The 27,568-nt window shown below is 42.5% G+C and overlaps 1 protein-coding gene across 1 annotated transcript in view; it reads left to right on the top strand.

Annotated features, from left to right (window-relative positions):
* The first annotated feature begins 757 nt into the window (after positions 1-757).
* The window catches only part of LOC115154950 (beta,beta-carotene 9',10'-oxygenase-like), a 61,222-nt gene continuing 34,411 nt past the window's right edge, over positions 758-27,568 (top strand). Inside the window, exons 1-4 of the mRNA XM_029701684.1 lie at positions 758-958; positions 1,358-1,569; positions 9,418-9,533; positions 11,143-11,245. Coding sequence (XP_029557544.1) covers positions 1,380-1,569; positions 9,418-9,533; positions 11,143-11,245 — 409 coding nt within the window. The 5' untranslated portion in view covers positions 758-958; positions 1,358-1,379. The remainder of the gene's footprint in view (positions 959-1,357; positions 1,570-9,417; positions 9,534-11,142; positions 11,246-27,568) is intronic.

Below are 27,568 nucleotides of genomic sequence, written 5' to 3'. Positions count from 1 at the left end.
TATAATTCATAGTACTTAATGAGCGTGTGTAAAAGTAATGTGCCTTCACATGCACCAACCCCTTTAGCCTTTATGTCGCCTTCTGTGTATGTATTTGCTCTGTGTTAACATTCTGTTTACCCTCAAACTTTTAACATACTATGCTGGTGCATATGGAATATGTGGGCAAACAGATGTTCTAGAGTCTATAGGATGCAGTAGATGGGGGAATCATAGGACAGAAAAGGTGAGACCTGTGTAGCGAGCATTACACATTGCATACAAAAAAACAAAACCAGTTGACTAAACAAATCTCATTTAAAAACATTTCCAATATGAATACCTTTGGTATATGTCCTGATACGACGTAGGGGATTCATATCTTGTAGTTGTAGTAAAGTGGAACCAATAATTTTGTGAGGCTATGTACAGTATGTATGGTGTAGGGCAGATATGAGATTGATGGGCTATTATGCTTTGCCTTTACCTATATACTGAGTAAAACAAAACAAAACCACATCTGTTTGTAAAACTAGGATAAATCTAACCATGAATGAACAGTTTGACATATCGAAAGTCCATATTCATGACCTATTTTCTAAAAACAGGATGTTTCTAGATGGTTTGTATGAGCATGGTCTGGTCAACAATATGGTTCGGTTTGTGTGTCATAGGACTCACTCATAGGGCAGCAGCCTCTAGATAGCCTAGAGGTTCAAGAGATACAAACATTTATAGAAAATTATCTATTATTTTGTGCAGATAAGACCATCACACAGTCTAGTGATGTCAAGCCAAAGGAGCTCAATAAATGTAACCAGCTAAAGCAGAAGGGTCTGGAGTCTATCGCCCCTCTGGTGCTTTCCGTGGAGGAGACCCCAGAGCCCATCTCCACAGAGGTGCGTGGGACCATCCCTACCTGGATCCGAGGCAGCCTCCTCCGCAACGGCCCGGGGAAGTTTGAGTTCGGAAACCAACAGTAAGTCACACCTTCAGCCAATTTTATTGGAACAACTTAGACCAACAGCCATTAGACCAGTAGAATAAAACAAAAATAAGCACAAGCAAGCTACACATTGGAATAACAAGAATTAACCTATCCTGTTTAGCATTTGACCACAAAACTATTTTATATTTAACAACAAAAATATGAGGATGTTAGCCTGTTCTTTGACTTGTTTGTTCTGTCTTGCCAACTCCTAAAGTGCTATGGACAACAGCCAAGTAAATACAAACATATCTAGAATCACGCTACAGTATATGGATACATGATGAATCCACTTCCAGTTTATTCATGACAAATGTATCACCACTGTCCTGTTCTGTCCACTAACCCTGACGTAGCCCTAACCTATCCCCACTGTCATTTATTCTTTAGCTACAACCACTGGTTTGATGGAATGGCCATGCTGCACCAGTTTAAGATTGAAGATGGCAAGGTGACTTATAGGAGCCGCTTCCTGCAGAGTGATGCCTACAAGAAGAACAGCGAGAGGGACCGCATCATGGTGTCAGAGTTTGGCACGGTGGCCATGCCCGACCCCTGCAAGAACTTCTTCATGCGTTTCCTCTCTCGCTTCGAAATGCCAGGTTAGTCACAGTCACAGACAGAGTGGAGAGTGGGTGGATATAAGCCAAGCAGCTGAACGAATGATTTATTGAGCAACATTTTACAGTTGCACTTACACCTAGTAAGTTTTATTATTACGGTAACAGCAATGTCATTATCTCCCCTCTGAAGCATAATATACTTTTAGTTGTCAAATCGACAGTTGGCGACCCATACCTTACGAGATTAATTGACACATTGTTAAACAAACATTACACTGATTCTTACAATAATTATTCTGGTGTTCTGCGCAGTACACACCGCATATTAAGAAATTCAAATATCAATACAAAATAGTAGATACGGTTATCCAAGCAATAACAATTACCCTCAAGCAGCAAAAATAAATGAATACAGATGAATAAATTCAAATAAAGGTAATGGAGGAATATGTTTAAACCCAGTCAGTCAAAAGAGAGGTTTGATGGTCAATGTAATCATTTTCATCCTGCCTGGGAGCCTCCCCGTAGCTTGCCGGCCCATGATTGTCAGCACGTGGTCCTGTGTGATGACAAATGTAGTAGTCAGAGTGATCACTATTTAATTCAATAATCTTGATCATCACTCGATCATAATAAACAAAATTTAGAGCCCAAAACAACGTCAACATTTTTGGGGTTTGGCCCGTCTGTAATTTTCATAGGCTTTCTAGGGCAGACCACGGCTTTTGGCACCGCTAGGTTGCTACGCAGTAGCTGACCAGCAGAACTCGTGACTTCACGCTCGAGACCAGACACTGGGGGCTTGAATATACCACAGCTAAGGACTGTTCTGAGGGACGACGCAACGTGGAGTGCCTGGATACTGCCCTTAGCCATGGTATATTGATCATATACCACAAACCCCTGATGTGCATTATTGTTATTATGAACAGGTTACCAACATAAACTTGCTTACTCTTCTAATTAAGCAATAAGGCGCGAGGGGGTGTGGTAAACGGCCAATAAACCACGGCTAAGGACTGTTCTAATGTCACGTCCTGACCAGTATAAGGGGTTATTGGTTATTGTAGTTTGGTCAGGACGTGGCAGGGGGTATTTGTTTTATATTGTTCGGGGTGTGTGTGTACTTAGAGGGGTGTTGTATTTATGTGTTCCGGGCTTTTTGGTTTATGTTCTTGTTTTGTATTCTAGGTTGTGTATTTCTTTGTTTGCCTGGTGTGGCTCTCAATCAGGAACAGCTGTACATCGTTGTTTATGATTGAGAGTCATACTTAAGGAGCTTGTTTTCTACCTGTCTCTTTGTGGGTAGTTGTCTTTGCACTGCTGTTAGTTTAGCCTGCAAAACTGTCGTTCCTTGTTTATTGTTTTTCGTGTTCACTTATAAATAAATAATGATGAGCACGCAACCCGCTGTGCCTTGGTCTAATCTCTACGACTACCGTGATAGAACTACCCACCAACCATGGACCAAGCAGCGGAGTAAGGAGCAGGAGGAAGAAGGATGGACATGGGCGGAGATGAGGATGAGCATTTCCAGGGCTATGGAGGAGTTAAGGGAGCCCGAGAGGCAGCCCCAATCATTTTCTTTGGGGGGGCACACGGGTAGTTTGGCTGGGCGAGGATTGAGCCCCAAGCCAAATCCCCGTGCCTTTTTTTAGGCAACATATGACTGGACAGGTCCCGTGCTTAGGGGTGTTAAGTACTGTGGCGAGGTCAGTTATTTTCAGGCCGGTGTGCGCAGTGCCAGCGCCCCACATTTGCCAGGGGAAGTGGGTACCCAGCCAGTACGGGCGGTGCCAGTTCTGCGCTCGAGACCGCCAGTGTTCCTCTACGGTCCAGGGTTTCCCGCTCCTTGCACTAGCCTAGAAGTGCGTGTCTCGAGTCTGATACCTCCAGTACCAGCACCACGCACTAGGCTTCCAGTGCATCAGCCCAGTCCAGTATGTCCTGTTCCCACTCCTCGCACTAGCCTTGAAGTGCATATCTCCAGTCTGGTACCTCCACTACCAGCCCCACGCATCAGGCTTCCAGTGCGTCAGCCCAGTCCAACTCGGCCTGTTCCGGCTCCCCGCACTAGCCCTGAGGTGCGTGTCTCCAGGCTGGTACCTCCACTACCAGCCCCACGCATCAGGTTTCCAGTGCGTCAGCCCAGTCTCGAGCTTCTGAAGACAGTGCCCCGTCCAGAGTGTCCGGCGACAGTGCCCCGTCCAGAGTGTCCGGCGACAGTGCCCCTTCCAGAGTGTCCGGCGACAGTGCCCCTTCCAGAGTGTCCGGCGACAGTGCCCCTTCCAGAGTGTCCGGCGACAGTGCCCCTTCCAGAGTGTCCGGCGACAGTGCCCCGTCCAGAGTGTCCGGCGACAGTGCCCCGTCCAGAGTGTCCGGCGACAGTGCCCCGTCCAGAGTGTCCGGCGACAGTGCCCCGTCCAGAGTGTCCGGCGACAGTACCCCGTCCAGAGTATCCGGCAACAGTGTGCAGTCCGGAACCGGGTGAGACGGTCCACAGTCCGGAGCTCCCAGAGGACAGTCCAGGGTCTGCAGTGACTGGCCTTCGGCAAAGGTATTCAGTGGGGGTGGACTGGTCAGGGAGGGGACTAAGACCTGAGCCTGAGCCACCTCCACTGTAGGAGGTTTGGGGAGGGGGGGTGTATGCACGAGTGACGTCGGTGACGGCAGCCACCCTCCCTTCCCTCCCTTTAGTTTAGGGGTTATTTTGGGGTTGTTGTCAGGTGCGTACGGGGTCTGCACCTTTGGGGGGGGGTACTGTCACATTCTGACCAGTATAAGGGGTTATTGGTTATTGTAGTTTGGTCAGGACGTGGCAGGGGGTATTTGTTTTATATTGTTCGGGGTGTGTGTGTACTTAGAGGGGTGTTGTATTTATGTGTTCCGGGGTTTTTGGTTTATGTTCTTGTTTTGTATTCTAGGTTGTCTATGTTGTGATTTTCTTTGTTTGCCTGGTGTGGCTCTCAATCAGGAACAGCTGAACATCGTTGTTTCTGATTGAGAGTCATACTTAAGGAGCTTGTTTTCCAGCTGTTTCTTTGTGGGTAGTTGTCTTTGCACTGCTGTTAGTTTAGCCTGCAAAACTGTTGTACTGTCGTTCCTTGTTTTTCGTGTTCACTTATAAATAAATAATGATGAGCACGCAACCCGCTGCGCCTTGGTCTAATCTCTACGACTACCGTGACATCTAAAGTACGACGCAATGCAGAGTGCCTGGGCACAGCCCTTAGCTGTGGTACATTGTCCATATATCACAACGCCCCGAATTGCCTTATTGCTATTATAAACTGGTTACCATCATATTTAGAGCAATAAAAATACATGTTTTGTCATATCCGTGGTATACAGTCTGATATACCATGCCTGTCAGCCAATCAGCATTCAGGGCTCGAACCACCTGGTTTACATTGTGTGGTATACCACGGCTTTCAGCATCCAGTAGCTAAACTATCCAGTTTATCATTTCAAATGTGATAAAAAAATGGTTTAAAATGTAACCTTCATTTAACTAGGCAAGTCAGTTAATAACAAATTCTTATTTACAATGACGGCCTACCCCGGGCGACGCTGGGCCAATTGTACGCTGCCCAATGGGACTCCCAATCGCGGCCGGATGTGATACAGCCTAGATTCAAACCAGGGACTGTAGAGACGCCTCTTGCACTGAGATGCAGTGCAATTGAGAATTTCAATAAGCATTTTTCTACGGCTGGCCATGCTTTCCACCTGGCTACCCCTATCCCCGTCAACAGCCCTGCACTCCACACAGCAACTTGCCCAAGCCTCCCCCATTTCTCCTTCACCCAAATCCAGATGGCTTATGTTCTGAAAGAGTTGCAAAATCTGGACCCCTACAAATCAGCTGGGCTAGACAATCTGGACCCTCTCTTTCTAAAATTATCCACCTCAATTGCTAGAGAAGTGAGTGTTCATTTCTCTACCACAAGCTGCCTCCAACATCGTTTTTGAGGACTTGGCAGTACTTCCAACCAGGCTCGCAACCACAGACCAGGCAAGCCCAGGACGTCCACATCCGGTTTCTTAACTTGTGGGATCTTCTGAGGGGGCTGGGGCGGGTGCTGAGGAGTATTTTTGTCCGTAATAAAGCCCTTTTGTGTGGAAAAGCGAATTCTTATCGGCTGGGCTGGGCTCCCCAGTGGGCGGGCCAATGGCTGCACCCTTGCCAAGTCATGTGAAATCCATAGATTAGGGACTCATTTATTTCAGTTGACTGAGTTCCTTATATGAACTATAACTCAGTAAAATTATTAGAAGTTGAGTTTATATTTTTGTTCAGTATATATGAATGCAGCTGCCACTTCATTAAAGCCATTAGGAGCAGTTTATCATAGCACACTGCACTTTATTCCGGGCATCAATATTAGTACTCATCACTGCAATCTTTACCAGAAAGTTGGTTTGTCACGGTTGTCGTCGGTTAAGGAGGACCAAAACGCAGCAGGTATGTGCAGGCTCATCTTGATTTTTAATTACTCTCAAAATGAACATACAAAAATAACAAAAAAACTAACGATCAACAAAAACAGTCTGGTAAGGCACAAGGCTAAACACCGAACAATCTCCCACAAAAGACAAACAAACACACCCACATATGGGACTCTCAATCAAAGGAAAATAGACAACACCTGCCTTCAATTTAGAGTCCCAACCCCAATGAATCCAAACATAGAAACAGACACACTAGACTCAACATAGAATTCATGAAACTCACCCAGTGCCCAAAACCCCAGAATACTAAATCAAATGCCCTCCTAACTCATACAACACCCAGAACCACATAAAACAAATACCCTCTGCCACGTCCTGACCAAACTATAATACTAATTAACCCTTATACTGGCCAGGACGTGACATGGTTGGCCATCTTTGATGTCATGTAGGATGATACATTGCTATGTTTTCACTTTTACAAAAACTCCAACTTTACCTAACATCATATCTAAACTTTAGACATACGAGTTACCACACCCGGTCGCAGCGATGGCTAACTCTGGATATTCCTTTGGTCTATACTGAGTTAGGTAAATCAGCTTTCAGTTTGTTCCACAATAAGGTGCAAGAAATCTTCAATGTTCTGGTGCCTCTAGGGCAATTCAGAAAGCTGATTGACGACCTTACTAATGAATGTGTTTGTTTTTCTTTCTGCTTGCATTTGATATTTTCTGTAAAAGAGACCTTGGTCTCAGTATGACTCCCTGATTAAATAAATTATAAATAAATCCTTCTATTGTATATATGTACGTATACGAGAGACCACCATGATGTTACATAGCAAGCAAATGTTGCTGCTGTTGGAAAAAGTTGCATTCTGTGCATGGTTCTCTGCATGATTGTGCTCTGTACTTACAAATCTGTAATCATATAATATAGTTGATAGTATGGTAAGGGGCAACAGCTCAGCCATGAAGTGGCAGGCCACACAAGCTCACAGGACCGCCGAGTGCTGCAGTGCGTAAAAATCGTCTGTCCTCAGTTGCAACACTCACTACCGAGTTCCAAACTGCCTCTGGAAGCAACACCAGCACAATAACTGTTTTTCAGGAGCTTCATGAAATGGGTTTCCATGGCCTAGCAGCCGCACACAAGCATTAGATCCCCATGCGCAATGCCAAATGTCGGATGGAGTGGTGTAAAGCTCGCCACCATTGGACTCTGGAGAAATGGAAACATGTTCTTCGGATTGCTGAATCACACTTTACCTTCTGGCAGTCCGACAGACAAATCTGGGTTTGGCCGATGCCAGGAGAACAATACCTGCCCGAAAGCATAGTGACAACTTTAAAGTTTGGTGGAGGAGGAATACTTTTCTGGGGCTGTTTCAGGCAAGGTCCCTTTGTTCCAGTGAAGGGATTCCTTAACGTGAAAGCATTCAATGACATTCTAGACGATTCTCTGATTCCAACAGTTTGAGGAAGGCCCTTTCCTGTTTCAGCATGACAGTACCCCTGTGCGAAAATGGAGGTCCATACATAAATGGTTTGTCGAGATCGGTGTGTAAGAACTTGACTGGCCTGCACAGAGCCCTACCTAAACCCCAATGATCACCTTTTGGATGAATTGGAACGCTGACTGTGAGCCAGGCCTAATCGCCCAACATCAGTGCCAGACATCACTAATGCTCTTGTGGCTGAATGGAAGCAACTCCTCACAGCAATGTTCCAACATCTAGTGGAAAGCCTTCCCAGACGAGTGGAGGCTGTTATAGCAGCAAAGGGGGTACCAACTCCATATCAATGCCCATGATTTTTTTGAATGAGATGTTCAATGAGCAGGTGTCCACACACTTTTGGTCATGTAGCGTTAACTTGTCCAGTGATTTTATTATTTTTTGGTTGGGACATTTACAAGTTTGCATAGAAAAGATGTGCAACAATTGCCTGCTAGGGTGCGTTTCCATTTGACTATCTTGTTTATTAACCCACTGTTCCTAGGCCGTCATTGAAAATAAGAATTTGTTCGTAACTGACTTGCCTAGTTAAATAAAGGTAAAACAATAAAAATATAATACAGGCTGTCACCAACTTATTAATACCTAAATGGGTAATGGAAACACTTCAACCACTACAATTTTATTCAACACCAGATTTTTGCATAAACTTTTATTCACCTCCAGCTGTTCTTAACTGCCTTGTTCAAGGGCAGAACGACAGATATTTTACTTTGTCAGGTCGGGGATTCAACATTTCGGTTACTAGTCCAACGCGCTAACTAACGCTCCAACTATGCCCTCCCTCCTATCTGTCTCATGTCTCAGGTAGCCAATGTAACGCCACGTCTATGTCATGGTGAAACTTACAAGAATTCCTGAATTGCTTCACCTTGCTTTTCCGGTTGGTAGGCAAGTTTCACCATCAAAATATTTCACATCTACAGGAGTGCAAGTCAGGACAATCCATGTCCTGCAAAGAAACAGTATAGTTGAAAAAAAATCCATTATTTGTTGCATTAAAGTTTGACAAAAGAAAAATCCACCCCGTCGAAGGGATAACAATGTTATCAATCTTTAGAGAATTTCTTCTATATTTGCCATTTCCATTACACATGTCGGTATTATATTTTTTGCGACATTGCTTTTGTCGAATAAATCTGGGTCAATGGAAACCTGCCTATTGTCAATATCGCAGTGCTATTTCATGGTGTAATCTCAAATTTAACCTTGGTGGAGATGGTGGTGTCAGTTCTAGTGTGGTTTCCAGATTCTGCTGATCTGTTCTATTTAACAGTGAAGAATGTGACAAAGAATGTACTTTATTGAAGATAGTTTTTTCAGGACTAATTCAGAGCAAGTAAAATGAATTCAATGAAGAATTCCTAAATGAGATGTGCCTCTCTTCCATCTGTAACTCAAGCTTGTCTGTGGCCTGTGGTGTCCCTTCTTCCCCCCCAGTCCCCGCATTTCAACTTGACATAACCTTGGATTGTAGCCAAGCCCCTGAGGCCTCCATCAGCTCTCCCGGGTCGCATACCAGCTTGAGTTACAGTATGAACAGACGCACATCTCATGTAGGAATTCTTATTTGAATTGAGTTTACTTGTTCTGAAATAGTCCTGAAAAAACAATTTCCTCTCCAGAATTTTCATACAGCAATAGGAGTCTTTGCAAGCACCACAACTCTTTGCAAGTAATATGACTGTTTGCAAGCAACATGAATCTTTAATTTTCCATGCAAGCCATGCACAGACTATAGTCATTTCCAAGGTTTATAAAGAAAGAGTTTTTCCAAAAATGTAATGTCAATCACTCATTTATTTTGTGTAGGCCTACACCAGAAAGGAAAATGAAGAAATATCAGCAGCAACAAGATGCATTTGCCCCCATATAAATATGATGATTAATTTCTACATTCTATTTTCTCCCTGCAGAGGCAACAGACAATGCTAGTGTTAGCTTTGTAAAGTACAAGGGAGACTGCTTTGTCAGCACTGAGACCAACTACATGTACAGGGTGGACCCAGAGAGCCTGGAGACACAGGATAAGGTACAGTAATGACACAAGAAATAGGAGAAAAGAGACAGCCAATAAAAACAATGAGCTCAGTGACCAGACACATTTCACAATCATACCCTTGCAAAATCTACTGACTTACGCAACTTATGCAGTGTTTGAAATATACAGTGTGATTGTATTCAGCCTCCTTCACTTTTTTCCATGTTTTGTTATGTTACAGCCTTATTCTAAAATCGATTAAATAGTTTTCTTCCCCTCTCATCAATCTACAAACAATACCCCAAATGTATTAAACCTTTTTTTTATATTACATTTACATAAGTATTCAGAACCTTTACTCAGTACTTGGTTGAAGCACCTTTGGCAGCGATTACAGCCTTGTATTTGGGGAGTTTCTCCCATTCTTCTCTGCAGATCCTCTCAAGCTCTGTCAGGTTGGATGGGGAATGTCGCTGCACAGCTATTTTCAGGACTCTCTAGAAATGTTTGATCGGATTCAAGTCTGGGCTCTGGGTGGGCCACTCAAGGACATTCAGAGACGTACTTGTCTTGAAGCTACTCCTGCCTTGTCTTGGCTGTGCGCTTAAGGTCGTTGTCCTGTTGGAAGGTGAACCTTCATCCCCAGTCTGAGGCCCTGAGCGCTCTGGAGCAGTTTTCCATCAAGGATCTCTCTGTACTTTACACCGTTCATCTTTCCCTCGATCCTGAATAGTCTCCCAGCCAATGCCGCTGAAAAACATCCCCACAGCATGATGCTGCCACCACCATGCTTCACTGTAGAGACCTCCCTGACCATGGTCCTTCTCCCTCGATTGCTCAGTTTGGCCGGGCAGCCAACTCTAGACAGAGTCTTGGTGGATCCAAACATCTTCCATTTAAGAATGATGGAGGCCACTGTGTTCTTGGGGACTTTCAATGCTGCAGAAATGTTTTAGTACAATTCCCCGGATCTGTGCCTCGACACAATCCTGTCTCGGAGCTCAATGGACAATTCCTATGACCTCATGGCTTGGTTTTTGCTCTGGCATACACTGTCAACTGTGGGACCTTATATAGACAGGTGTGTCTCTTTCCAAATCATGTCCAATCAATTTAATTTACCACAGGTGGACTCCAATCAAGTTGTAGAAACATCTCAAGGACTATCAATGGAAGCGGGATACACCTGAGCTCAATTTCAACATGTTTTCCCTTTGCCATAATGGGGTATTGTGTGTAGATTGATGAGGATTTTTTATTTATTTAATCAAATTTAGAATAAGGCTGTAACGTAACAAAATGTTGAAAATGTCAAGGGGTCTGAATACTTAGGGGTGTCCGACGTCAACATCTTTGTGTGGGGGCTCACATTGGTATTTTAATTCTCATTGAGTGCACCTGATTTGTTATGGTGATGACAAGGCCCCCTGTCACTCCAACCCTGATTATATAATACATATTTTTTGTCATTTGAATTGGAGGAACAGTAGGGAATTGAGAACATAATGTGATCTGTGTTTGACTTTCTGGTCAAACTCCCTCTACTCCTTGCTAGACTATCTGCTGACACATTGATGGTGGACTGGGCCTCTCAGACACCTGACCTGACATACATTAGTAACAGCAGTGTAGTTTATCTGACCTGTTCTTCCTACTATAGGTGGACTGGACAAAGTTTATTGCTGTGAATATGGCCACTGCTCATCCCCACACTGAACCAGACGGCACTACTTACAACATGGGCAACTCTTATGGCAGAAAAGGTCAGTCTAGATAGAATCTCCACTAGGCCCACATCGGCAGAGCTCTATGCTGACATTTTTTACAAGGAGCACATGTGCTCCTAAGTTGAAAAATGTAGGAGCACAAATAAATATTGGAGCACAATGAAAAATATTCAACATATTAGTAAGAATTGCCAGCAATTACACAATTCAGGGTTGAGGATAACCAGAATGTTTTGATTTTTGGATTGAGATGTACCCTACATTGGGCCAATATGAATCCTAGATACTTTAAAAGATAATCCCCTAAAGACGCTTTCCCTTTTCCTTTCTTTCTGTTCTCCCTTACTGAAAAAACTGGCTTCTGGCAAGCAGTCGTGGCAAACTCAGTATGAATATGCAAATTAGATCAAGTTTTTGGTTACTGTGTGTTAAACAACATTGAAATGTATCTACATAAACCAAATCACAACTTTAAATTAACTTACTTCACAGAACAAAAGAAACACAAACTAAGTGTTGTAAATATACTAAACAACAGATATTCAGTGTCTTCAACAGATACAAATGAATCCAATACAACTTGAAGTCATCAGCATGGTAATATAGAAAATAGCAAGACTGTATTTTTACCAAATCGATTGTGTAATCTTTTTATGTAGCTACAACATTTACATGACAGAAATGTTAACACTATGGGGATGTGAATTATTTACATGAGCCAAGTGATAACCGAGCAATAGATTAACCAATGAAATTTCAATATTTAACAACATTTTAATAATTAAAATGAAATCAAATGCAGTTGAGAAGTATTGCCTTTTTGAGTGAACTTTGGAGATTGGTGGCCCTCGAAGTCCTTTGTCCAAAGCTTGTTGAATGCATGCACTGAAACAATCAGAAAACATAATACAATTAGGGTAATGAAAACAATACAAATCTTAAAAGGTAGAAATTGAGTTAATATATAATATTGCAATTCATATTACTTTCCCCAAAATGAATTATTGTTTCTTTAAAAAATGCTGGGTTAAAAACCACCCAATTTGGGTCATTTCAACAACCCAGCGCTGGGTTAATATTGGCCAAACACAGCATTGGGTTAATTCAACCAAGCGGGTTTGAGTTGTGCATCTAACCCTGCTGGGTAAAGTATACTATATGGCTGGGTTAAAACCCAGTATGTTGGGTTGTGACATAAACCCAGAAATGGTCAGACAGGGTACTTCCTGTACAGAATCTTCAGGTTTTGGCTGGCCATTTGAGTTCTGTTATACTCACAGACACCATTCAAACAGTTTTAGAAACTTTGGAGTGTTTTTTATCCAAAGCTAATAATTATATGCATATTCTAGTTTCTGGGCAGGAGTAATAACCAGATTAAATGGGGTACGTTTTTTATCCGGCCGTGAAAATACTGCCCCCTATCCATAACAAGTTAATAAGGAATTTGAAATTATTTATACTTTTACTTTTGTTATTTAAGTATATTTTAGCAATTACATTTACTTTTGATAGTTAAGAATATTTAAAACCAAAAATATTTAGAATTTTACTCTTTTGCACACCAGTACCCCTACTTGCACATCATCATATGCTCATTTATCACTCGTGTTAATCTGGTAAATTGTAATTATTCGCTCCTATAGCCTATTTATTGCCTACCTCCTCATGCCTTTTGCACACACTGTATATAGACTCTTTTTTTCTACTGTGTTATTGGCTTGTTTATTGTTTACTCCATGTGTAACTCTGTGCTGTTGTCTGACACACTGCTTTGCTTTATCTTGGCCAGGTCGCAGTTGTAAATGCGAACTTGTTCTCAACTTGCCTACCTGGTTAAATAAAGGTGAAATATATATATTTTTTTTAATAATTAAAAAGGAGCAACAATCGGTTGAAGCGCATGCATTTAGGTTTACTATCATTTAAAAGCAGTTGGAGGCCACGGAAGGAGTGTTTGTATGGCATTGAAGCTCGTTTGGAGGTTTGTTAACACATTGTCCAAAGAAGGGCCAGATGTTTACAGAATGGTGCCGTCTGAGTAGAGGTGGATCAGAGAATCACCAGCAGCAAGAGCAACATCATTGATATATAAAGAGTAAAAAGTTGGCCCGAGAATTGAACCCTGTGGCACCTCCATGGAGACTGCCAGATGTCCGGACAACAGGCCCTCCGATTTGACACACTGAACTCTATCTGAGAAGTAGTTGGTGAACCAGGCAAGGCACTCATTTGAGAAGCCAAGGCTATTGAGTCTGCTGATGAGATTGCACTGATTGACAGAGTTGAAAGCCTTGGCCAGGTCGATGAAGACGGCTGCACAGTACTGTCTTTTATCAATGGCGGTTATGATATCGTTTAGGACCTGGAGCGTGGCTGAGATGCACAAATGAAACCAGATTGCATAGTGGAGAAGGTACGGTGGGATTCGAAATGGTCGGTTATCAGTTTGTTAGCTTGGTTTTCGAAGATTTTAGAAAGGCAGGGCAGGATGGATATAGGTCTGTAACAGTTTGGGTCTAGAGTGTCTCCCTCTTTAAGGAGGGGAATGACCGCGGCAGCTTTCCAATCTTTGGGGATCTCAGATGATACGAAAGAGAGGTTGAACAGGCTAGTAATAGGGGTTGCAACAATTTCGGCGGATAATTTCAGAAAGAGAGGGTCCAGATTGTCTAGCCCAGCTGATTTGTAGGGATCCAGATTTTGCAGCTCTTTCAGAACATCAGCTGTCTGGATTTGGATGGAGAAGCTTGGGCAAGTTGCTACAGAGGGTGCGAGCTGTTGGTCGGGGTACGGTTAGCCAATTGGAAAGCATGGCCAGCCGTATAAAAATGTTGATTGATTTTCTCGATTATCGTAGATTTATCGGTGGTGACAGTGTTTCCTAGCCTCAGTGCAGTGGACATCTGGGAGGAGGTGCTCTTATTCTCCATGGACTTTACAGTGTCCCACAACTTTTTGGAATTAGTGCTACAGGATGCAAATTCTGTTTGAAAAAGCTAGCCTTAGCTTTCCTAACTGACTGAGTATATTGGTTCCTGACTTCCCTGAAAGGCTGCATATCACATTGGCTATTCGATGCTAATGCAGAATACCACAGGATGTTTTTGTGCTGGTCAAGGGCAGCCAAGTCTGGGGTGTACCAAGGGCTATATCTGTTCTTAGTTCTACATTTTTTGAATGGGGCATGCTTATTTAAGATGGAGACCTACTGACCTACTGACAGGTTGAGGTCAATTTCCTTCCAGGATACCCGGGCCAAAATGATTAGAAAGGCCTGCTGGCTGAAGTGTTTTAGGGAGCGTTTGACAGTGATGAGAGGTGGTTGTTTGACTGCGGACACATTACGCACACGAGGCAGTGATCAATGAGGCAGTGATCTCTGAGATCCTGGTTGTTGACAGCAGAGGTGTATTTAGAGTGCAAATTGGTCAGGATGATATCTAAGAGGTTGCCCATGGTTACGGATTTAGGATTGTACCTGGTAGGTTCCTTAATAATTTGTGTGAGATTGAGGGCATCTAGCTTAGATTGTAGGACAGCCGGGATGTTAAGCATATCCCGATTTAGGTCACCTAACAGTACGAACACTGAAAATGGGGAGAACAAGTATTTGATACACTGCCGATTTTGCAGGTTTTCCTACTTACAAAGCATGTATAGGTCTGCAATTTGTATCATAGGTACATTTCAACTGTGAGAGACGGAATCTAAAAAATCCAGAAAATCACATTGTATGATTTTTAAGTAATTAATTTGCATTTTATTGCATGACATAAGTATTTGATCACCTACCAACCAGTAAGAATTCCGGCTCTCACAGACTTGTTAGTTTTTCTTTAAGAAGCCCTCCTGTTCTCCACTCATTACCTGTATTAACTGCACCTGTTTGAACTCATTACCTGTATAAAAGACACCTGTCCACACACTCAATCAAACAGACTCCAACCTCTCCACAATGGCCAAGACCAGAGAGCTGTGTAAGGATATCAGGGATAAAATTGTAGACCTGCACAAGGCTGGGATGGGCTACAGGACAATAGGCAAGCAGCTTGGTGAGAAGGCAACAACTGTTGGCGCATTTATTCGAAAATGGAAGCAGTTCAAGATGACGGTCAATCACCCTCGGCCTGGGGGTCCATGCAAGATCTCACCTCGTGGGGCATCAATGATCATGAGGAAGGTGAGGGATCAGCCCAGAACTACACAGCAGGACCTGGTCAATGACCTGAAGAGAGCTGGGACCACAGTCTCAAAGAAAACCATTAGTAACACACTACGCCGTCATGGATTAAAATCCTGCAGCGCACGCAAGGTCCCCCTGCTCAAGCCAGCGCATGTCCAGGCCTGTCTGAAGTTTGCCAATGACCATCTGGATGATCCAGAGGAGGAATGGGAGAAGGTCATGTTGTCTGATGAGACAAAAATAGAGCTTTCCGGTCTAAACTCCACTCGCCATGTTTGGAGGAAGAAGGATGAGTACAACCCCAAGAAAACCATCCCAACCGTGAAGCATGGAGGTGGAAACATCATTCTTTGGGGATGCTTTTCTGCAAAGGGGACAGGACGACTGCACCGTATTGAGGGGAGGATGTATGGGGCCATGTATCGCGAGATCTTGGCCAACAACCGCCTTCGCTCAGTAAGAGTATTGAAGACGGGTCGTGGCTGGGTCTTCCAGCATGACAACAACCCGAAACACACAGCCAGGGCAACCAAGGAGTGGCTCCGTAAGAAGTATCTCAAGGTCCTGGAGTAGCCTAGCCAGTCTCCAGACCTGAACCCAATAGAAAATCTTTGGAGGAGCTGAAAGTCAGTATTGCCCAGCGACAGCCCCAAAACCTGAAGGATCTGAAGAAGGTCTGTATTGAGAAGTGTGCCAAAATCCCTGCTGCAGTGTGTGCAAACCTGGTCAAGAACGACAGGAAACGTATGATCTCTGTAATTGCAAACAAAGGTTTCTGTACCAAATATTAAGTTCTGCTTTTCTGTTGTATCAAATACTTATGTCATGCAATAACATGCAAATTAATTTTTTAAAAATCATACAATGTGATTTTCTGGATTTTTGTTTTAGATTCCGTCTCTCACAGTTGAAGTGTACCTATGATAAAAATTACAGACCTCTACATGCTTTGTAAGTAGAAAACACTGCCGATTTTGCAGGTTATCAAATACTTGTTCTCCCCACTGTATGTGGGGCAATCAATTCACATATGGTGTCCAGGGCACAGCTGGGGCCTGAAGGGGGTCTATAACAAGCTGCAATGGTTAGAGACTTGTTTCTGCAAAGGTGCATATTTAAAACCTTTTGGGGACCCCTTCCGCTCTAATCCCGGTATTGGGATTTATTGTCAAGAGACCATGGCGGGAAATTCAAAACTGCAAGAATCTAATAATTTCAATTTCTCAAACAATCAACTATTTCACCATTTGAAAGATAAACATCTAAATCCAACCACATTGTCCGATTTCAAAGAGGCATTACGGCGAAAGCATAAAGTTAGGTTATGTTAGGAGAGTACATTGAAAATAGCTGTGTGTAATGTTTTGTCAATTCAAAGACAGGCGTCACCAAAAGCAGATAACCAGCTAAAATTGTGCACTAACCTTTGACAATCTTCATCAGATGACACTCATAGTACATTGTTATACAATACATGCATTTTTTGTTCCATCAAGTTCATATTTATATCCAAAAACAGCATTTTACAGAGGCGGTGAAAAAATGCGATTTTTTTTTTTTCCCCTCAAATGCTTCCGGTGAATCAGCGTTACAATTTACAAAATTACTATTCGAAAACATTGGTAAATTATAATATTGTCATTCAAATAATTATTGATTAACATCTCGTAAATGCTACCGCATTGCCAGATTTCAAAATAACTATACTGGGAAATCACACTTTGCAATAAACAGGGTAATAGGCTAGGATATACAGGTTAGCACCATCTAATATCAATAATACTATTGTCAATAAGCCCTTACCTTTGATTATCTCCATCAGAAGGCACTTCCAGGAATCCCAGGTCCACAACAAATGTGGTTTCTTTCGACAAAGTTCATAATTTATGTCCAAATAACTCCAAGTTGTTCCATGTTGTTAGAGCTTCGGTAGGCTACTCAAAAGTATAGCGGGGAGGGGGGAAAGTCACAACGAAAAGTAAAAAAAATCTATTTACGTTTGTTCAAACATGTCAAATGTTGTTTAGCATCAATCTTTAGGGCCATTGCTAACGTGAAACATCAGTAATATTTCAACCCTGTGTCTTGAAAAACGTTTTTGAAAAATGTCTCGCCTCACATGAACGCGCAGGTGCGCACAATAATGAAGTGACGACATCCCAGGGACGTCAACTTCTCTTCCTTGTCATCCGGTCTCTGTTCATCATAGAACGCTTCAAACAACTTTATAAAGATCGTTGACATCTAGTGGAAGCCGTAGGAAGTGCGAAATGAATCCTTTGTCACTGTGTGATCTATTAGCAATGACTCGAAAATAGTACAGCCACAATTCTCATTTCCTGGTTGTAATTTTTCTCAGGTTTTTGCCTGCCATATGAGTTTTGTTATACTTACAGACACCATTCAAACAGTTTTAGAAAATTCAGAGTTTTCATACCAAATCTGTTAATAATATGCATATCCTAGCTTCTGAGTTGGTATAGGAGGCAGTTAAAAATGGGCACATATTTTTTTCAAAATTCTCAATACTGCCCCCTAGCCCCAACAGGTTAAAAAGTAGAAGCTCAAATTGTTTTGGCACAGACCTGGATAGCATGACAGAATTGCAACTCCGCCCCCTTTGGCAGTTCTATCTTGTTGGAAGACGTTATAGTTAGGGATGGTAATTTCAGGATTTTTGGTGACCTTCCTAAGCCATGATTCAGACACGGCTAGGACATCAGGGTTGGTGGAGTGTGCTAAAGCAGTGAATAAAACAAACAGGGAGGATGCTTCTAATGTTAACGTGCATGAAACCAAGGCTTTTACGGTTACAGAATTCAACAAATGACTGCGCCTGGGGAATGGGAGTGGTGTTGGTGGCTGCAGGGCCTGGGTTAACCTCTACATCACCAGAGGAATAGGATAAGGGTATGGCTAAAGGTTATAAGAACTGGTCGTCTAGTGCGTTCAATACAGAGAGTAAAAGGAGCAGATTTCTGGGCGCGGAAGAATAGATTCAAGGCATAATGTACAGACAAGGGTATGGTAGGATGTGAGTACAGTGGAGGTAAACCTAGGCATTGAGTGACGATGAGAGAGGTTTTGTCTCTCGAAGGCACCAGTTAAGCCAGGTGAGTTCACCGCATGTGTGGGGGGTGGAACAAAAGGGCTATCTAAGGCATATTGGACAGGGTTAGGGGCTCAACAGTGAAATATGACAATAATCACTAACCAAAACAGCAATAGACAAGGCATATTGACGTTAGGGAGAGGCATGTGTAACCGAGTGATCATAGGGTCCAATGAGTAGCACTAGATGAGTTAGAGAGCCAATTCCGTAGTCGCTGCTATGCTAGGCGAGCTGGATACACGGCGATTCAGAGAGCTCACCTGCTAGAAGTAAAAACCTGTGAGCAGTCCCCAAGAGCCAACACAAATGGGTTGGGGTCTGGTCACCGCCACCTGGTGAATGCACTTGACCATATTGAGGCGCAGGTAGCCTAGTGGTTAGAGCGCTGGACTAGTAACCAAAAGGTTGCAAGATTGAATCCCCGAGCTGACAAGGTTAAAATTGGCATTCTGCTTCTGAACAAGGCAGTTAACCTGCTGTTCCTAGGCTCTCATTGAAAATAAGAATTTATTCTCAACTGACTTGCCTAGTTAAATAAAGATAAAGTAAATAAAAACAATTGGATTAAATAGGCTGAATGATCAATGGGTGAGTGAATTATCTTTGTCTTATGCCCTACAATTTGCAAACAGTCTGATTAGACCATAATGTCAATACCACCAGGAACTTTGTCTGTCTCTGCAATTGCATTTGTTACACTCTGAAACGCAGGTGGGACTTCTCTTGATGGCATACTTCCAAAATCTCGAACTCTTTAATTACATTTTTTTCTGTCCTGAAAGACTCTGCTCGTTTTAATGACAGCGATACTTGGCTCCGCCAAATCCTCACGCATTGGGCAACTGAGATGTATTGTTATGCTTTTATTGTTGATCTCTGGTAATGTGTGACCAAACCCTGAGACGGTAGATACCATGCAATCGCTACCGACTCCCTTTGATTTAAAAAAAGAGCAGGTTTTGGCCTCTTAAATGTTGATGTCAGAAGTCTATTTCCAAAAATGAACAAGATTAGAAAACGGGAAAATAGGACAAATGCAGACATAATGGTTTCATCATAAACTTGGCTAAAGAAATCTGTGTCAAATAACTATCTATTGATGGGTACACAGTTTTTAGAACGGATTGAATGAGTAAAGAAGGAGGGGTTGCAATTTATGTGGAATCCAAGTTTAATACGTCTGAAATTCTCTCGATTACCAAAGCCAAACATTTTTAATTGCTTGCGGTTAAAGTGAACATATATGAGGACTCCCACATCACACTAGTCAGCTGGTACAGACCGCCCTCGACTTCGGGAGACGCACTTCATTATCGTTCTGATGTCCTGCATAAGCTAAATGACTCTGAATTTCTTATTTTTTTCACTCTTTTAAAGAACTGCTTGACTGTCTGACTCTTGCAAAATTAATTAATGAGCCTACAAGACCGAGTCCTAGAGCACCTAAAAAAATCAATGCTATTGGACATTCTTCTAACGAATTCAGCTCACAAATACACATCGACTGGGATATTCTGTAATGATGTCAGTAATCACTGTGCAATTGCTTGTGTTAGAAATACAAAAATGAACAAAGCCAATCCAATAACAAATTAACAAAGTCCTGATTACTCTGTAGTAAAGCAGATAATTACTTTTTTGTAAAAAAAAAATTCAACATTTTTTTTACAAACAAAAATATTCTTTGACTAAAACAATAGTCAACTTAACATTTACATGCATATCCACAAATATTAATGACATCAAACTTGCTCAAATCCATGTGTTCCCACCGTATTTCTAATGCTTGTGAGACTGCCACATATGACATCAAAATGTGTAATGTTTTAGCCAGACAAACAATTACTTTTCCATTGCAGTTAATCACTAGTCTGGCTAACACCTAACTCTTGAAGTCCTCCTGACTTCAGAGTCGGGAATGGCTCTTTGATGTTGTCAGCACAAAGTGTTGATAATGAAGGGGGCTGTGCTTTTCCTGGTTGGATCTCTTCTGTGTCTTTCTCACTCAAACACCCAGAGCCACACACAGCCCCTGAGTGCCACCTCCTATTACAATGGTTGGATTTTCAAATCCAAACAATGAGAGGTCTCAACCCCAAGGGGAAGAAAAAACATTTCAGAGAACCAATCAAGCCCCGTCGCACAATTTAGGTCAGGGCTCTGTGCATACCAGTCAAGTTCTTCCACACCGATCTCGACAAACCATTTCTGTATGGATAAGATTTCCCTTCACTGGAACTAAGGGGCCTAGCCCAAAAACAGCCCCAGACCGTAATTCCTCCACCACCAAAAACGTTTAAGTTGGCGCTATGCATTGAGGCCGGTAGCGTTCTCCTGGCATCTTCCAAATCCAGATTTTATTTTATTTTTTCCTTCGGACTGCCAGATGGTGAAGCATGATTCATCACTCTAGAGAATGCGTTTCCACTGCTACAGAGTCCATTGGCTCTGAGCTTTACAGCACTCCAGCTGATGCTTGGCATTGCACATGGTGATCTTAGGCTTGTGTGTGGCTGCTCGGACATTTCATGAAGCTTGAACAGTTCTTGTGCTGACATTGCTTCCAGAGGCAGTTTGGAACTTGGTAGTGAGTGTTGCAACTGACTACAGACAATTGTTACGTGCTATGCGTTTCAGCACTCGACGGTCCCATTCTGTGAGCTTACAGTGGCAAGAAAAAGTATGTGAACCCTTTGGAATTACTTGGGTTTCTGCAAAAATAGGCAAACACAGTGTGCTTAAACTAATATAGTGAGGGAAAAAAGTATTTGATCTCCTGCTGATTTTGTACGTTTGCTCACAGACAAAGAAATGATCAGTCGATCATTTTAATGGTAGGTTTATTTGAACAGTGAGAGACAGAATAACAACAACAAAAAATCCTGAAAAACATATGTCAGAATTGTTAGAAATTGATTTGCATTTTAATGAGGGAAGTAAGTATTTGACCCCCTCTCAATCAGAAAGATTTCTGGCTCCCAGGTGTCTTTTTTATACAGGTAATGAGCTGAGATTAGGAGCACACTCTTAAAGGGAGTGCTCCTAATCTGTTTGTTACCTGTATAAAAGACCTGTCCACAGAAGCAATCAATCAGATTCCAAACTCTCCACCATGGCCAAGACCAAAGAGCTCTCCAAGGATGTCAGAGACAAGATTGTAGACCTACACAAGGCTGGAATGGGCTACAGGACCATCGCCAAGCAGCTTGGTGAGAAGGTGACAACAGTTGGTGCCAATATTCACAAATGGAAGAAACACAAAAGAACTGTCAACCTCCCTCGGCCTGGGGCTCATTGGAAGATCTCACCTTGCGGAGTTGCAATGATCCTGAGAACGGTGAGGAATCAGCCCAGAACTACACGGGAGGATCTTGTCAATGATCTCAAGGCAGCTGGGACCATAGTCACCAAGAAAACAATTGGTAACACACTACGCCGTGAAGGACTGAAATCCTTCAGTGCCTGCAAGGTCCCCCTGCTCAAGAAAGCACATATACATGCCCATCTGAAGTTTGCCAATGAACATCTGAATGATTCACAGGACAACTGGGTGAAAGTGTTGTGGTCAGATGAGACCAACATTGAGCTCTTTGCATCAACTCAACTCGCCGTGTTTGGAGGAGGAGGAATGCTGCCTATGACCCCAAGAACACCATCCCCACCGTCAAACATGGAGGTGGAAACATGACGCTTTGGGGGTGTTTTTCCGCTAGGGGACAGGACAACTTCACTGCATCAAAGGGACGATGGACGGGGCCATGTACCGTCAAATCTTGGGTGAGAACCTCCTTCCCTCAGCCAGGGCATTGAAAATGGGTCGTGGATGGATATTCCAGCATGACTATGACCCAAAACACACGGCCAAGACAACAAAGGAGAGGCTCAAGAGGAATCACATTAAGGTCCTGGAGTGGCCTAGCCAGTCTCCAGACCTCAATCCAATATAAAATCTGTGGAGGGAGCTGAAGGTTTGAGTTGCCAAACGTCAGCCTCGAAACCTTAATGACTTGGAGAAGATCTGCAAAGAGGAGTGGGACAAAATCCCTCCTGAGGTGTGTGCAAACCTGGTGACCAACTACAAGAAACGTCTGACCTCTGTGAGTTCCAACAAGGGTTTTGCCACCAAGTACTAAGTCATGTTTTGCACAGGGGTCAAATACTTATTTCCCTCATTAAAATGCAAATCAATTTATAACACTTTTGACGTGCGTTTTTCTGGATGTTGTTGTTATCCTGTGTCTCACTGTTCAAATAAACCTACCATTAAAATTATAGACTGATCATTTCTTTGACAGTGGGCAAACGTACAAAATCAGCAGGGGATCAATACTTTTTTCCCTCACAGTAACATGCAAATTGTATTTTTCTATATTCAATACATCATTTAAACAGTCACAGTGTAGGTTGGAAAACTGAGGTGAACCCCTAGGCTAATGACTTCTCCAAAAGCTAATTGGAGTCAGCTAACCTGGAGTCGAATCAATGAGACGAGATTGGAGATTTTGGTTAGAGCTGCCCTGCCCTATATAAAACACTCACAAAATGTGAGTTTGCTATTCACAAGAAGCATTGCCTGATGTGAACCATGCCTCAAACAAAATAGATCTCAGAAGACCTAAGATTAAGAATTGTTGACTTGCATAAAACTGGAAAAGGTAACAAAAGTATCTCTAAAAGCCTTGATGTTCATCAGTCCACGGTAAAACAAATTGTCTATAAATGGAGAAAGTTCAGCGCTGTTGCTACTCTCCCTAGGAGTGGCCATCCTGCAAAGATATCTGCAAGAGCACAGCGCAGAATGCTCTATGAGGTTAAGAAGAATCCTGGTGTCAGATAAAGACTTACAGAAATCTCTGGAACATGCTAACATCTCTGTTGATGAGTCTATGATACGTAAAACACTAAACAAGAATGGTGTTCACGGGAGGACCCCACATTGCTGCAAATCTGAAGTTCACAAAAGATCACCTGGATGTTCCAAAATATTCTGTGGACAGATTAAACTAAAGGTGAGTTGTTTGGAAGGAACACACAACACTATTTGTGGAGAAAAAAGGCACAGCACACCAACATCAAAACCTCATCCCAACTCTAAAGTATGGTGAAGGGAGTGTCATGGTTTGGGGCTGCTTTGCTACCTTAGGGCATGGATAGCTTGCTATCATCAACGGAAAAATGAATTACCAAGTTCATCAAAACATTTTGCAGGAGAATGTAAGGCTGTCTATCCGCAAATTGAAGCTCAACAGAAGTTGGGTGACGCAACAGGACAACGACCCAAAACACAGAAGTAAATCAACAACAAAATGGCTTCAATAGAAGAAAATACGCCTTCTGGAGTGGCCCAGTCAGAGTCCTGACCTCAACCCGATTGAGATGCTGTTTCAAGACCTCAAGAGTGGTTCACTCCAGACATCCCAAGAATATTGCTGAACTGAAACAGTTTTGTTAAAAGGAATGGTCCAAAATTCCTGCTGACCGTTGGGCAGTTCTGCTCCGCAACTACATACTTTTGAATATATATTGTAAAAAAAAAAGATGGACACAATAAATGTAGCTATAAATGCTACAAAATCCACCTTCACAATAAGTGTATCCAGACCACTTGTTTGATGTATAACATTTGCAACTAGTTGCTGTGCATCCCCTGCCGTATCTTCAACACTGAGGCTTTTTGCCCCTTCAAAACTCTTCTCCACTCCACATAATCTAGGAGATTTGCTGAACAGCCTTGATCCTTGGCACCTCAAACGCTTTTACCCTAACATGGTGCTCAGGTCAGGGAATTAGGGAATATGATCTCCACCACAGTTACAGCATTTTACATTCACAGACTCTTCAATAACATATTTCTTCCGTCTGCAAACACTTGACACGAGGTCACATTGCATATGGTTTCGCACGACCGCTCTCAAGAGGTATTTTATACAGGGGAAGTTGGAAGTTTACATACACTTAGGTTGGAGTCATTAAAACTCGTTTTTCAACCACTCCACAAATTTCTTGTTAACAACATATAGTTCTAGCAAGTCGGTTAGGACATCTACTTTGTGCATGTTATAAGTAATTTTTCTAACAATTGTTTACAGACAGATAATTTCACTTATAATTCACTGTATCACAATTCCAGTGGGTCAGAAGTTTACATAAACTAAGTTGACTGTGCCTTTAAACAGCTTGGACAATTCCAGAAAATTATGTCATGGCTTTAGAAGCTTCTGATAGGCTAATTGACATCATTTGAATCAATTGGAGGTGTACCTGTGGCTGTATTTCAAGGCCTACCTTCAAACTCAGTGCCTCTTTGCTTGACATCATGGGAAAATCAAAAGAAATCAGCCAAAACCTCAGAAAAAACATTGTAGACCTCCACAAGTCTGGTTTATCCTCGGGAGAAATTTCCAAATGCCTGAAGGTACCACGTTCATCTATACAAACAACAGTATGCAAGTAAAAACACCATGGGACCACGCAGCCATCATACCGCTCAGGAAGGAGACATGTTCTGTCTCCTAGAGATGAAAGTACTTTGGTGCGAAAAGTGCAAATCAATCCCAGAACAACAGCAAAGGACCTTGTGAAGATGCTGGAGGAAAGGGGTACAAATGTATCTATATCCACTGTAAAATGAGTCCTATATCGACATAACCTGAAAGGCCTCTCAGCAAGGAAGAAGCCACTGCTCCTAAACTACCATAAAAAAAGCCAGACTACGGTTGGCAACTGCACATAGGGACAAATATTGTACTTTTTGGAAAAATGGTCTGATGAAACAAAAATAGAACTGTTTGGCCATAATGACCATCATTATGTTTGGAGGAAAAAGGGGGTGGCTTGCAAGCCGAAGAACACCATTCCAACCGTGAAGCACGGTGGTGGCAGCATGATGTTGTGGGGGTGATTTGATGCAGGAGAGACTGGTGCACTTCACAAAACAGTTGGCACATGAGGAAGCAAAATTATGTGGATATCTTGAAGCAACATCTCAAGACATGAGTCAGAAAGTTAAAGCTTGGTCACAAATGGGTCTTCCAAATGGACAATGACCCAAAGCACACTTCCAAAGTTGTGGCAAAATGGCTTAATAAGGACAACAAAGTCAAGGTATTGGAGTTGCCATCACAAAGCCCTGACCTCAATCCCATAGAAAATGCATAGGTAGAACTGAAAAAGTGTGTGCGAGCAAGGAGGCCTACAAACCTGACTCAGTTACACCAGCTCTGTCAGGAGAAATGGGCCAGAATTCACCCAACTTATAGTGGGAAGCTTGTGGAAGGCTACCCAGCAACGTTTCACCCAAGTTAAAGAATTTTAAGGCAATGCTACCAAATACTAATTGAGTGTATGTAAACTTCTGACCCACTGGGGATTTGATAAAAGAAATAAAAGCTGAAATAAATCATTCTCCCTTCTATTATTCTGACATTTCACATTCTTAAAATAAAGTGGTAATCCTAACTGGCCTAAGACAGTGAATGTTTACTTGGATTAAATGTCAGGAATTGTGAAAAACTGAGTTTAAATGTACAGTCGTGGCCAAAAGTTTTGAGAATCACACAAATATTAATTTATACAACGTCTGCTGCCTCAGTTTGTATGATGTCAATTTGCATATACTCCAGAATCTTATGAAGAGTGATCAGATGAATTGCAATTAATTGCAAAGTGAACTGAATCCCCCAAAAACATTTCCACTGCATTTCAGCCCTGCCACAAAAGGACCAGGTGACATCATGTCAGTGATTCTCTCGTTAACACAGGTGTGAGTGTTGACGAGGACAAGGCTGGAGATCACTCTGTCATGCTGATTGAGTTCAAATAACAGACTGGAAGCTTCAAAGGAGGATGGTGCTTGGAATCATTGTTCATCCTCTGTCAAAAATGGTTATCTGCAAGGAAACATGTGCCGTCATTATTGCTTTACACAAAAAGTTCTTCACAGGCAAGGATATTGCTGCCAGTAAGATTGCACCTAAATCAACCATTTATCGGATCATCAAGAACTTCAAGGAGAGCGGTTCAATTGTTGTGAAGAAGGCTTCAGGGCGCCCAAGAAAGTCCAGCAAGCGCCAGGACCGTCTCCTAAAGTTGATTCAGCTGCGGGATCGGGGCACAACCAGTACAGAGCTTGCTCAGGAATGGCAGCAGGCAGGTGTGAGTGCATCTGCACGCACAGTGAGGCGAATAATTTTGGAGGATGGCCTGGTGTCAAGAAGGGTAGCAAAGAAGCCACTTCTCTCCAGGAAAAACAACAGGAACAGACTGATATTCCCTGTACCTTTTGCAGAATATCAGTCTGGAAAAAAGCTTGTCCGGAGAAGACAAGGTGAGCGCTACCATCAGTCCTGTGTCATGCCAACAATAAAGCATCCTGAGACCATTCATGTGTGAAGTTGCTTCTCAGCCAAGGGAGTGGGCTCACTCACAATTTTGCTTAACCTCACTAGGGGGTGTGGTACGTTAGCGAAATTGCAGAGCTCCAAATTCTAAAACAGAAATACTCATTATAAAAATTCATGAAACATACAAGCGTTATACATGGATTTAAAGATAAACTTCTTGTTAATCCAACCACGGTATCAGATTTCAAAAAGGCTTTATGGCGAAAGCAAACCATGCGATTATATGAGAACAGCGCCCAGCAGACAAATCATTACAAACAGTTAGCAGCCAAGAAGAGGAGTAACAAAAGTCAGAAATAGCGATAAAATGTATCACTTACCTTTGATGATCTTCATATGGTTGCACTCCGAAGACTCCATGTTACACAATAAATGTTTGTTTTGTTCGATAATGTCCCTCTTTATGTCCAAAAACCTCAACCTTTGCTGGTGTGTTTTGTTCAGCAATCCATTGGAACAAAATGTGGTCACACAGACAAAATCAAAAAAGTACAATAAAAGTTCATAGAAACATGTCAAACGATGTTTAAAATCAATCCTCTGGTTGTTTTTGTCATACATAATCAATAATATTTCAACCGGACAAAAGCTTTGTCAATAGAAAAGGAGAAACAAGAAAGGGGAGCTCCCAATCGCGCGCTGGACTTATGTCTGGAAAG

Source organism: Salmo trutta, chromosome 19 (genome assembly GCF_901001165.1).
Source record: "Salmo trutta chromosome 19, fSalTru1.1, whole genome shotgun sequence".
Taxonomy (NCBI): domain Eukaryota; kingdom Metazoa; phylum Chordata; class Actinopteri; order Salmoniformes; family Salmonidae; genus Salmo; species Salmo trutta.
This window is presented reverse-complemented; position numbering and strand designations above follow the sequence as displayed.